The sequence below is a fragment of the Channa argus genome, chromosome 23 (genome assembly GCF_033026475.1).
Source record: "Channa argus isolate prfri chromosome 23, Channa argus male v1.0, whole genome shotgun sequence".
Classification (NCBI taxonomy): domain Eukaryota; kingdom Metazoa; phylum Chordata; class Actinopteri; order Anabantiformes; family Channidae; genus Channa; species Channa argus.
The window spans coordinates 12,322,547-12,335,119 of NC_090219.1; the positions used below are offsets into that span (position 1 = coordinate 12,322,547).

Sequence of the window (12,573 nt, forward strand, 5' to 3'; positions counted from 1 at the left end):
TAAAGTTAAAAACCATTTACAATTAACAACAGACTGGTTTAAAAAGCCAAACATAAAAGACGTAACTGCAGATTAAAAACATAAAAAACAAGTTTAATGAGCTATACAAGGTGAATTAATCAGAAATTATATACAGATGTACATTAAAATGCCACCACATCAGCATGAAGGCAGACAACGGGAACAGACAGATTTATTCTTCATTTTCAGTCGTCATCCTCAGCTGGCAGTGGTCTGGACCTGCAGATGAAAGATAACTTACTAAAGTGAACAAATAAGTAACTTGTCATTGTCTTTTTAATTACCTTTACAGATACATTAGATTTTAATATTTTATTATCCAACTTAGTCAGAAGTTGCACAACAGACTGTATCTTTATTATACTCTAGTCACAAAACACTTATCTTTACAATACCTACATGTGTCCAGCATAAAGACGTTACTATGAATCCTTTCATTTAACATAAGCAAAGACATAGGTTCATTACACTTAAAACAACACCACCACCAAGCTCAGTAGGTGAAAGCTGAATTATAAAATAAGGGCGTAAATGAAGTTTTATCTTGATCTTCCGTTAATTATTAGTCAACAGAAAAGCGGCAATGCTTCTTTCCCCCATCACTAGAAAATATTCAATTTCTTAAATTTCTCAGTGTCTGATAAAAGCCTTTATATTTATGATCGTCTACATATCTCAATGTTAGATCATTTTTTAATTTCACCTAAAGTCCCAAGCCCGTGTTTTCACAAACACACACAAAAATCTAATTATAGGATATTAGGCTTAAAAAGACATGCAGAAACACTTCTTGTTGGGAGAAATTTCAAAGCTCTGACAGCGTGTTGAAACACTGGGCTTCATTGAAACTGAACAAAGGTCCAGGTTTTATCAGGTGATAAATCTGGGACACAAAATAAACACTGTATGTGCACGTCATCAATTTGATGAAGATTTTTTTCCTTCGTTTGACCGTGTTTTAGCAGCTTTACACCTACTAATCAATGAGCCCCCTGTCTTTAGTGACACAGACTTTATTCAAGTCTGCTTGTAGATGTCAAGTCGGATTGAATGGTTTAAATTATCAGCAAAGGAATGTTCAATGGTCTGCACTTAGAGCTTTTCTAGCTTACCAGACAAGGAGCTTTACAATGTTGCTCCTCATACACCCATTCACACACTAACAGCAGAGGTGCCATGCAAGAATCGGCCATGACCCACTGGGAGAATCCCTCCCAATGTAATTTCGGAGGTTAAAATTACACCCTAAGACAGTGGGGTTACAAAATAAATTGCTCAGTTGCAGTTAACCTATAAATAAAGGCTGAACAGAAATCCTTGTTGCCCAGTACATCATGTAGAATGGTAACCTACTTCCTGCTACTCTTTGACATCCCGCTGCCTCCAGCCTCTTCATCATCCTCAACATCTTGGGGTTTCTGGTTTTCTTTCTCAGGCTTCCTTGGGGGACCACCAAAGAAGTCCCCAATGCCCTTCTGCCAGGTCGGAGTTGGTCGGGGACACACTGGGTTACCACCAGCATATTTGCTCTTTGCTGTGCATAAAAAAACAAACAATGACCTCAATCTGATGATATCATGAACTAAGTGTGATGCTGCCTCAGTGCTGGCAGAGGCTGCAGTGGCTCACCAGGTGTGGATGACTGGCTGCTGGAGGAAGACGAGTTTACTGAACTGGAGCCAAGAGACTTCCGGGGAGCAGAAGCTGCAACAGCTGTAAATAAAATCAAATACATGTGTAATTTAACAAGCATGTCAGATATGAAATGATGAATGAACCAGTGAGGTGACACTGAAATGCACCCCACATGGAAACTGGTGTTGCAAGAGTGAAAGGAAAAGCGCAGAAACTAAAAGTGTGCTATAACGTTACAAAAAGAAAAAAAGGATGCACTTGAAGAAAGCTAATGTAAAAACACATAATGATGATGTGCACCACTGTCCGTATGTATGCAGTCGCAGTAGCATACATGCATTTTTATCCGTTCAAATGTAGAACGACGAATCATGTATACGCTGAATTTATCACATAGTTATGTAAACTTCTAAAATATTATCAGCCATTTTCTGGTACAAATGTATGTTCGACGATCCCCCCACGATGAAATCAATAACGCAGGGTTTCAATGGGTTTTGGTGGGAAGTCGGCATGAAGTGACACTGCGGCGCTCAAAACTGGCGCCAGTTACAGAAAGCCGGACACTGCAAGTTAGACCAGACAACGTTAGATGTGTATGAAAAGGAGAAACTTGACTTAATTTAGTGATAACACGACATAAATGCGTTTTATATAAAGCTCTTTGGTGGTTTCGGAGGAAGGGAGCACGCCTCCAGCTCAGCTTCGTGTTGGCGGGAGGCTGTTGTTGAGAAAACTGGTTCGCAGTTTAGCAGATTTGAAGTTACAGTCTCCCACAATACTAAAGTAGAAATGTTTAAATGGTTTAAAAGACAATGCTGCATTGTTATGTTGAAGATTTTCCCGGGACAAACAATCAACGTTTTGTCGTTCTGTCCGTTTGGCTCTAATGAGTGCGCGCAGCCAAACTACGTAGGAATGCAGCTGCATTCTTACATAAATTAACGATTTGTTGCTGCATATGCAATAAATGTGTTTAATTGTGTGCTGTACCTTTTCTGTATGATCCGGGGACGCTGTCGGCTTTAGTTCTCACCATGGTGACGAAACTTGCAAAGTTAAATACTGTTCCTGCAACAACTACACAAAACAGAATACGCGAATGAAGCGTCCCGCCTTAGTTTAAAAGAACAGCGGATGCGGGTGGAGATTTCTTCTTCTGCTTCTGTTTATGCAGTAGAGGAAACGCGATGACGATGCGACGCTGCCCCTTCAGGTGAACTTATTTAACTGCAGGATTTACCACTTGAAGTAATTTGATCAAACACATTCGAGGACTTTGTGAGGAATGTTCTAGAGGTGAAAAGAGTATCAGACAGGTTGATGAGGCTGAAGCTGGAAATTGAAGTGGTGCTGTTCAATGTTGTTAGTGGTTATGAACCACAGCTAGGATGTGAGTTAGAAGAGAAGGAGAAATTCCAGAGTGAGTTAGATGAAGTGATGCAGAGCATCACCAGAGGTGAGAGAGTGGTGATTGGTGCAGATTTCAATGGACATATAGGTGAAGGGAACAGAGGTGATGAGAATATGGTTGATAGGTTTGGTCTTCAGGACAGGAACGCAGAAGGACAGATGGTGGTAGACTTTGCAAAGAGGATGGAAATGGCTGTAGTGAACACTTTGTTCCAGAAGAGGCAGGAACATAGGGTGACATAAGAACGGAGGGAGAAGCACTCAGGTGGACGACATCTTGGGTAGACGTTGTAATCTGAAAGAGACCAGTGACTGTAACGTTTTGGTAGAAGAGAGTGTAATTTCTCTTTTAGTTTTAATAATATGAAACTGAAGAGTAACCAGTAACTAAAGCTGACAGATGTAGTGGATTATCATAAAATGAAAAAAATCATATAATGTAAAAGTACCTTAAAACTGTAGTAAAGTTCATTGCTTAAGAAAAGATGCTAAGTTTCTTTCCAACGCTGTGTAAAACAATTGTTGAACAATAAAGTTACCCAAAAAAAAGTTCTGTTTTTGACCCTCTTGTGTCTCCGTAGTGGCGGTTTATCGGCTGTAGGCGCATCAAAAACAAAACATTTGTTACAAGTTGTCAGTCAATATTTTATCTTTCTGAGTATGTATGACACGTTTCACTGAAGTATTTTAAACATCTATTCAGTTTTCGACAACTCACAGCTAGTTTCATGTTGTTTCTGTTTGTTCAGTTACTTTAAAGCATGTAGAGGCTAAATTTGTCTTCTGTGGCAGCTAGCGTTAACTGTTAGCTATCGTTCACTGAGTTCAGCGTTTGTTGGTAACTAGGTTAACTAGTTAGCTGTCGTTTTCAAATTACACATTGCTACTAGAATAGTTAATTTACTTTGTTAAGATTTACCCAAAAGCTGACGCAAAACGCATTTTAACCTTTACGTTAACTTACAAAAAGTATGTGAGTGTTGACCAGAAGTTCACTAAGCCCTTAATAAAGTGTAAGTTAGCTACTTGCCTAAACAACAATTAGCCTCTTAACTAGAGCTGCCACTTCAAATTTTTACTTAGAGTTTAAGTAAAGTTTTCAACCCTGCAACTGCTAACTATTTTCTTGATGACTCTTTGTCTCTACAAATAGGGAAAATAATGCATTTAAAATAGAATAATAAGTAAATTCCTACAACTCAACATGTTTTTCTCCATTTTATTGTTTTATCAACAAACAGTTAAAACCAAAAAATAATTCATTTGCCAGAAAGAAAACGTAAGAATCAACTCATCGCATTTGAGCAGCTGCAAATGTGTTTATCTCCAGGTGTTGCCATGGAGGAGGTGACCCGTCTCGTGTCGACTGGAGACTGTGTGAAGATCTGGGATGCGGTTTCCATGGCACCACTGGAGCAGTTTAACCCTCACAGCATCAGCCATCCTGTTGCCCAGGCCTGCTGGAGCTCCAACAGTATCCAGTGATAAATAAATGCATTTACATTTAGTCATTTAGCAGACACTTTTATCCAAAGCGACTTACAAGTGAGGTACAAGGCAGCAAAAATCTAAGTCAAACAGAAAACATCAATGCGAAGTCCTATCAGAAAAGCATTTACATTTCATGAGATGAAAGTGCAGAAAGGGAGTATTTAAAAAAAAAATGGATTTAACTGCATTGGAAGGTGCGGAATAGTTCAGTTTCTCAGCAGTGTTATGAATATTGGGAGTGAGTTTGCTCAGCGTGCAGAGTTTTGGTAGCTCGTTCCACCATCGTGGGATCAGTGCGCTGAAGAGTTTTGCTTGGTGTCTTCTGTGCGGTGCTGGGACCACCAGACGTCGTTCATTGGCAGAGCGCAGCAGACAGGAAGGATTGTTGACCTGAATGAGGGGGTTGAGGTAAGCAGGAGCTGTTGACACCCTGTAGGCAAGAGACAGAGCTTTGAAGATGATGTGAGCAGCTACAGGAAGCCAGTGTAGAGATCTGAACAGTGGTGTGACATGAGTCCTTTTTGGCTGATTAAAAATGAGGCGAGCTGCTGCATTTTGGATCATCTGCAGGAGTTTGATTGTGCAAAATAGAGCTTTGTACGTGTGTGTGTCAACATGAGAAAATAAAGTCTGTTTAAAAAAATGTCATTAGTGATAAATTATGGAGGAAACAATGAATCGGCCTTGACTAGTTGACTCAGACCAGTACCTGGTCAGTGCCAGCAGCAGCGGAGACAAACTGGTGGTTTCCAGCCTCAAGTCAACTCCTGTTCCAGTGGTGGAACTCGCAGGTGGGGTGAGTGCAAGCCATTAGTTGTTGTTGGTTTTATGGCCCCCCAAATTAATCAAGAACATTTCTGTATTTTTGGTCTGAATCCTTAGATTTACCAAATTCACTTACCATGTCGTAAATCTTGTCTTTAGCCTGATGAACCTGTGTGAATTTAAACATCTAATACTAAATGTGAGGAAGAGATGGTGTATTATGCTAAAAACAGATGTGTTTTGTAAACATAACATTGTAAAAGCAGTGCTTCACTGTTACCTGCAGTCTGAAGCTTAATTTACATTACTTTGTATAATTAACAACTGCTTGTTTTCACTGTCTGTTTAGAAAAAGCAGACCCGTGTGTGTCTGAGCTCATCGTCTCAGTTTCTGGTCAGCGGAGGTCTAGATAACTGTGTTCACATCTGGGACCTGAAGACGAAGAGACTGCACCGTTCCCTCAAGGTAAAACCTGAGACAGGGCAGGAGAACAGTTAAACATCCAGCAGAATTCAAGTATGAAGCATTTACAGAAAAAAAGTTACTTTGGCTTGGGTTCAATTATTTAGTCCTTTTTATTTTATTCAGAGCGTTCACTTTATGCACACTTCACTGTGTTGTACATTTAATTTGAAATGTTTGGCATAAATCTACACACAATAACCTATAATCAGAAATTGAGTTCACAGTGGAAAGAACTGAATATTATTTAAATTGAAAACTGAAATCATGAACAGGACAGCTCAATGAGAGGTGTAACCCACCTCTCACCCAAAGACATCTGGTAAAAGCCCCACAACCCTGAACAGGTTAAAAATAATGGATGAATGGAAACCATTCACAGTTTCATCATTCAGTGCTGTGTAAAAGCCCCTTTGGCAGCATTTAAAGGATATGGCTCAAGAAGGACTTTACATAAAGTGAGGGGGGGTCCATATGCTTCCTGATGTGACTGTTTACTTGACGATAGTAGAAAGTGCTCTTGCAGCAGTTACCTGTTTCTCTCTGTCGGTTAGGATCATAAAGAAGAGGTGACCTGTGTGTCCTTCAATGCCAACGACAGCTACATCGCCTCTGGCTCCACCAGTGGAGATCTGGTCCTCCACAGTATCACCACCAACATGTCCAGTAAAGCCTTTGGTCATGGCAACAACCAGGTCAGACCATCACAGCACTGGATAAATACTGTAAAGCCTTGCAATGTTTTTGAATAGATGGTATTACAGAGTTGTCACAAAGTATAGTATAAAGATGTTGGTTTTATGTCACATAATTTCTTGTGAACTGTGAGAAACACAGCACCTCGTGATATGAATGCAGTAGCGAACTTTAGTTTGTCTTTTTCTCCAGATTTTGACCTGCCTTTGAACTGTCACCTTGGATCATGTAGTAACAGTCGTGATTAGCACTGACAAATACTGACAGAGTTTATTAGAGTATAATTCAATGTTTTTAGGAGTTAGTTCATAAACTTGGAGAGCTAACACTGAATGCTGCTTCTCCAGGTTTAGGTTTGACTCTGGGCACAGTGAGGAGACCTTTTTTTTAAAACTAGGCTTAACCAGGTTAAGACCCTATTGAAAGAACTGGTCAAGACAAAGGCACCAACGGACAAAGTTTTGTTGTTGTTGATGGGGCAGCTGCTCCGGGTTCTGTAGTCTGAACTGGAACACATTTCCTCAAGTGAATCACAAGCTCACAGGAATATTGAAGAAAGCTCTGCTGCTCCTGTATCTCGCTGTTTTTTGAAAAGACATATTATTATTGTATTACTTTTACTGTGAAGACTAACAGAAGTTGTGTTTTATCTTCAGCCCATCCATGACCTGAGGCTGTCTGTGCTCAAACGCTCCCTGCTGGGCAGTGTTTCTGACAGTGGCACCACGGTGCTGTGGGACTCAAACACCCAGAAGGAGCTCCATGTTTTTGACAGCGCCCACAAGGCTCCTGGCTCTGGTCTGGCTTTCTCCCCTGCCAGTGAGCTGCTGGTGGTCACTGTGGGTTTAGACAAGAAGATCATCTGCTACGACACGGCCAGCAAGATGTAAGACTCAACACACCACACTGTGTCCCCTATAGAGTACAGTGTGTAGTTTCACATTTATCCAAATATTCACCAATACAAAAAACACTCAGATGTGTTTAAAGTGTGTTCAAGACTTAAGCACAAGATATTGTGTATTAAATGGAAACATGACCCAAGTTAAAATCAGTTGTAACGTGTATAGCATGTACTCTGTTCCCATGTTTCATGTGAATGTCTGCAGCATCCTTAGATCAATCCGAGTGGAAAGTCCTCTGACCTCTGTGGACTTTACCCTGGATGGAACAGGCCTGGTAGTCGGATCCACTCAGGGGAAGATCTATCACTATGATCTGAGGAACTCCAGTGCCCCCACCAGGGTCACTGTGGCACATAAAACCTCAGTCACCTGCCTGCGCTTTCAGAGCAACACCAGCAGACACAAGGTGCCAGCAAACCAATCACCTTATGAAAATGTCTGTTTTCATACTTCATTATTACACGAGCACCTTCAGTAAAAACTCTTACTTTACCAAGTCTCTACCACTGAACATTGTGGATGCGTTCTGGCAGCTGCGTTTGCATTAATGGAAACAAGAAAAGTTGTCATAAAGAAGGGTCATTGCTGGCCAACAGTGTTACGGGTTGTTATATTACCTGTTACTTTTTACTGTTAAGTTACAGTTACAGTAAATAGTTACTCTTGCAATGGGTCAGATTTGGTTTGATAAGAACTAAAGTGATTAGGCTGCAATTACCAAACTAGTCACCAGATGTCACCTCCACTTCTCAAAGATCTTTCTCCTGGTTTTCATGATTGGTCAACAACATTGTGAGCTCCAGAGCTCTCACGCAGACCCCCCAGACACAGAGGCATCCTACTCACAGCCTCAGCTGCTATAAAAGCCAAGCATCTTCCACCACCTACACAGCTACTAGCTGCATTAGCTCAATTAAAAATGCTGCTTTTAGTTACAAGAGGGGTTAAAAAAACCGCGTCACCTTTTTGTTGCTTGGAGACTTGTGTCTTTAACTATCAAACATCCAGGTACAGCTCAGTAAGTGAACATTAAGTGGCCAGAGAAACTTCACTTTTTTTAAGAAAACCTTATTTACAGCTGAATACTGCATGTCATGAGTTACGTACATGTAACCATGTGATGTTCCTGTGTTACTAAAGTATCACATTAGCAGAAATACTGATGGCCAGTAAAGCTGCAGGTAGAAACTGGGTATAATTGTGCTTTTCCTCCCTCCACCACAGTCCAGTAAACTGGGCAACACCAAGACTGCCAGTGCTAAAAGGGCCTCAATCAAACTGTCCAGCAACCAGCAAGAACCCAGCACAGGGCCCAACCCCAACAGACAGGTGACAGGTACAGCTGAATTCATCTGATTGGTCCCCATCAGCAAGCCACACTACACATACAGTATTACCATCTTAACTATAGGTGTCAACAGCGTGACAATATACAGCCACTCAAACTAAAAGCACTGTTTGTTCTCCAGCAGGGGGCACTGGTGCAGAGGGGCTGTCCCGAGAGGCTGAGGGTCAGCAGGGGACAGAGCAGCTTCCTGCTGTGGACAAGTTCAGCAGTGTGGGACGAAACAGCCTGGACATTTTCTCTCCTGCTCGGGAAGGTCAGGCAGCATTTTCCATCTTTGTCTTCATTGACAATAATCAGTGCACACTGGAAGAAAACTACAAAAACAAAATGTGTAACTGATATAAAGAGGTCAAAGTGCAAGTAGTACTAAGCAGACTAAAGGACATTTCTGATGTCAACAAAACTGAACTTTATTAACTTATAAGTGATGACAGACATCATGGGGGGTTGGTTTCTAAAGTTAATGTCTGTTAGACCTTGTGTTGTTTTCCTAGAAGTCTGCACTTAAACACAACACTAACCCCAGTCGCTTCTTTCTCTCCCAGATTTGAAGACACCAGGGGGGACAGGAGACGCACTGTTTGGAAAAGCACTCGGTACACCAGGACATCACCACTAAATCAGACAGATGCTGCTGGTTCTAGACTAACTTTGATGCTGTGTTTCCATAGTTACCAGTATGGAGATGCTGTCCAGAGAAGGGGAGGGTCAGCAGGTCATCGGTCGGGCCAGTCTGGACATTTTCTCCCCAGTCAGAGAAGGTCAGATATCTACTGGTTGTACAGGTTTGTACAAAGTGTCAACTGTTGCTGGATTTGGGGATACAGGGGGGATATGGGGTTTCCAGATATTAATTCCTGCTGACTGTCATTGTAGTCAGTCCTTTTACAGGCTCTTAAGAAGGCGTTTTGGATTTTTCCTGGACCGTCTTAAGTATGAGAACAGCTACGGAAATACACTGAGCTAAAGCTCAACACTGGATCCACATCCAGTGTGGATCTCTATTAGGCAGTAATAGTTCTGTCTTGTAGTCACTAATAGGTTTGTCGGTTGCCGAGTCAAAAAAAAATCCTCTTCCTCTAATCCCCTACCCCACTTTTAGTGAAATGACTTTTCAATAATTATCTAACTTGAGTGCATGTAAACACTGTGGCTGTCTGGTGGTGATGGAATTGTTTCAGTCTTGACCGGATGTTTCAGACTCTCATTCAGGTGCTAGCTCCCATCGTAAGACCCCCCTGGGAACCCCCCTGGCAGCTTCTGCAGGTCGATGCTATAGCCCGCTGTCAGTCTTCCAGACCCCCCCACCAATCAAAGAAGAGGAGCCGAACCTTGCTGCAGCTGCGGAGCCAGCTGACTCCAGAAAGGTGGTTTCTGTGCTTTGTTTCAAACCATAAGCTTGTTTAACTTTTCATCAAAGGCACAAAGCATCTTTTCAGTGTTAAGAACATTGTAGCAAGGTGTGATGGAAGGATGTTAAGCTTCTCTTTTACATTTGTGATGTCTGTCAATACAACAGGGAAGCAGATTTAAAACACAAGCATTAAGAAAAGTTTGTGGTGCTGTGACTGATTAATGTTCCTACCTTTACTAAAAAAAAATCACTTCTTTCTCAGCAGTCTGACAAAGCCAGCAGTTCGAGCCAGGAGGGGGACGTTCACACGACTCCTACTTCATCTCAGCAGGCCGTTCCCAGTAAACCGGCCCCGCCGTTCTTCACGCCAGAGCCCAGCCTCAGAAGAGCCAATGGGATTCAAGCTCAGCTGACGTATGACTCACCTCTCCAGGGAGCCCCACCCACCACCACAACAGCAGGTAGAGCACTTACACACACTGTGTCAGTCAAAGGTTTGATTCCCACAGTCTGCTGCTTCTGCCAACAGAATCTTACGTTTTATTTACAAGATGTTAAAGGTTGTGCTAAGTTACAGACATTAAAAAATATGATTCTGAGATAATAAGTGTTAGAATCTTATAATAATTTCTTCCAAGAAAAGGTCCAAATATTGAGAAAATAAAGTGTAACAGTACAGAGAAAAACAGGCTCTTAAAACACTATTCCTTAACTTTACTGTGTAAATTATTTATTACACCTGTGACAGATCAAAATATCTGCTGTGAAAAAGCTCTGACTGACAATATGATTGTTAACCTCTTGGTTTTCTGAGCCTCATGTGGGTGTGAAAATAAACCCACAGTGTTTGATATATGCCTTCACATTTTAACTCTTTATTTTTTATCCTTTCGGTTTATCCCGTGAGTTCAGTGTCGCCACAGCGGATCATTGTCCGCATGTTGATTTGGCAAAGTTTTTACGCCGGATGCCCTTCCTGACGCAACCCTCCCCAATTTCTACCGGGCTTGGACCGGCACTGCACAGCTGGGGAGGGGAATGGGCTGTCAGGGGTTCAGTGTCCTGCCCAGAGACACGAGTTCTTAATTGTCGCTGGTTCTGGTTCTGTCTGTTCAGGTGCAGCTCTGTCAGTGGCCGTGTCCTCCTCTCTCTCCCAGAACATTGCAGAGGTGGTTGGACAGGGAGGAGGTGCTCCTCTAACCTCCCTGCAGATCCACTTCATCCAGAACATGATCCATGAGACTCTGGAGGACTTCAGGTCTGTCCTGGTCTTATATCTGTTGTTGCTTCAGCATCCAAACTTGAAAACTTTTCTTCCTTTTTTTAATGCCTGATACCAGAAAACATCAAGTGATCCAGATGTATTTCCTCCTCAGGGACACCTGTCACAGAGACATCGTCAACCTTCAGGTTGAGATGGTTCGGCAGTTTTACATCCAGCTGGTATGAACCATCAGAGACATTTCCTTTGATGAAAGTCTAGCCAAGTCCAGTTGTCCGACACCTTCTGTTTGTTTGTTTCAGAATGAGATTCACAGTCTGATAGAGAAGTACTCTGTGAATGAGTCTCTGGTGGAGGAGATTGAGAGACTGAGAGAGGAGAACCGAAGACTGAAGACCAACTACTGATCCAAAACGGTTGTTTCAGTGTTTCGCCCCGAATTTAGCCTCTCAGGCAGTGCCTTCTTCCACAGTCCCTCCCTCAGTAAGGTGATGTTTAGGGTTAGAAATGGTTTAAGGTAAAAGGGGAGGGTTGATCTGCTAGCAAAAGAAACTGTCTCAGCTCAGGGCAGGAAAGTCCTTTAAACGCTTGTTGTAACGGATCCGTGCTGATCATCGAGGACTAACAGAAATATGGATTCTGTTTTGTGTCCTAGTCACTGCCTCTCTTCAGGCAGACAGTTTGAAGCACCAGCTGTGCCTCCTGATGCTGAGGACGTTAGCAGCAGCACATATGTACGTGAGGTTTGTGTGTGTGTGTTTTGTTTTGTTCGGATTGAGTGAGTGGTAAAATGTGCAAATTATTCAGTCAAAAGTTTGAAAAGTATGTTAATTGTAACGTAAAATACATAAATATAATATTACAGCCTGCCAGTGTGTGGATGTTGTGATTTACACCTTTAGATGGACTTTTTTTTTCTCATTGTTAGTTAGTTCATGTGCCTGTATCATGTTTTTACGCTTAAGAACCATTTGTCTAAAGAATAAAACAGATTTCTATAACAAATGGGAAGTTGTTTTTTTTTTTAAAGCTGGAAACTTGAAGCAGATAAAATTCACTAAAACAAATGTCGCTTATTATTGTTGCACCTCTGTCAGTTGTTTTTGGACACACTTGGTTATTTGTACATGAATTTAAATAAATGCATTTTATTAATAAAAACAGTTTTGTTGAGCGATAATTGTGAGTTTTAAAGTGATTACCAAAAATGTCATTGTAATTGTTCCAGTCTATTACAACCCCACAACGGAAATAAAATAA

General features: G+C 41.5%; 2 protein-coding genes across 8 annotated transcripts; one reads left to right on the forward strand and one right to left on the reverse strand.

The window, feature by feature from the left end:
• Positions 1-72: 72 nt before the first annotated feature.
• Positions 73-2,807, reverse strand: pclaf (PCNA clamp associated factor). Its single transcript, XM_067493351.1, has 4 exons — positions 2,650-2,807; positions 1,651-1,734; positions 1,375-1,555; positions 73-240 (listed from the first exon to the last, which is right to left on the reverse strand). The coding sequence occupies exons 1-4, from the start codon at positions 2,693-2,695 to the stop codon at positions 207-209; spliced, it is 345 nt and encodes a 114-aa protein (XP_067349452.1). The 5' UTR covers positions 2,696-2,807; the 3' UTR covers positions 73-206.
• An 808-nt stretch (positions 2,808-3,615) lies between these two features.
• On the forward strand, positions 3,616-11,736 carry nedd1 (NEDD1 gamma-tubulin ring complex targeting factor). Of its 7 annotated transcripts, none has more exons than XM_067493336.1 (16): positions 3,616-3,727; positions 4,400-4,543; positions 5,262-5,356; positions 5,675-5,791; positions 6,343-6,483; positions 7,141-7,370; positions 7,594-7,795; positions 8,614-8,725; positions 8,859-8,990; positions 9,283-9,333; positions 9,409-9,522; positions 9,938-10,104; positions 10,354-10,552; positions 11,208-11,349; positions 11,468-11,534; positions 11,616-11,736. In XM_067493336.1, the coding sequence occupies exons 2-16, from the start codon at positions 4,408-4,410 to the stop codon at positions 11,718-11,720; spliced, it is 2,010 nt and encodes a 669-aa protein (XP_067349437.1). In that variant the 5' UTR covers positions 3,616-3,727; positions 4,400-4,407; the 3' UTR covers positions 11,721-11,736. The 7 variants fall into 7 exon arrangements, with proteins under 7 accessions (XP_067349437.1, XP_067349438.1, XP_067349440.1 ...); XM_067493337.1 differs by having other exon boundaries at positions 10,357-10,552; XM_067493339.1 differs by having other exon boundaries at positions 9,950-10,104.
• Positions 11,737-12,573: the final 837 nt, after the last annotated feature.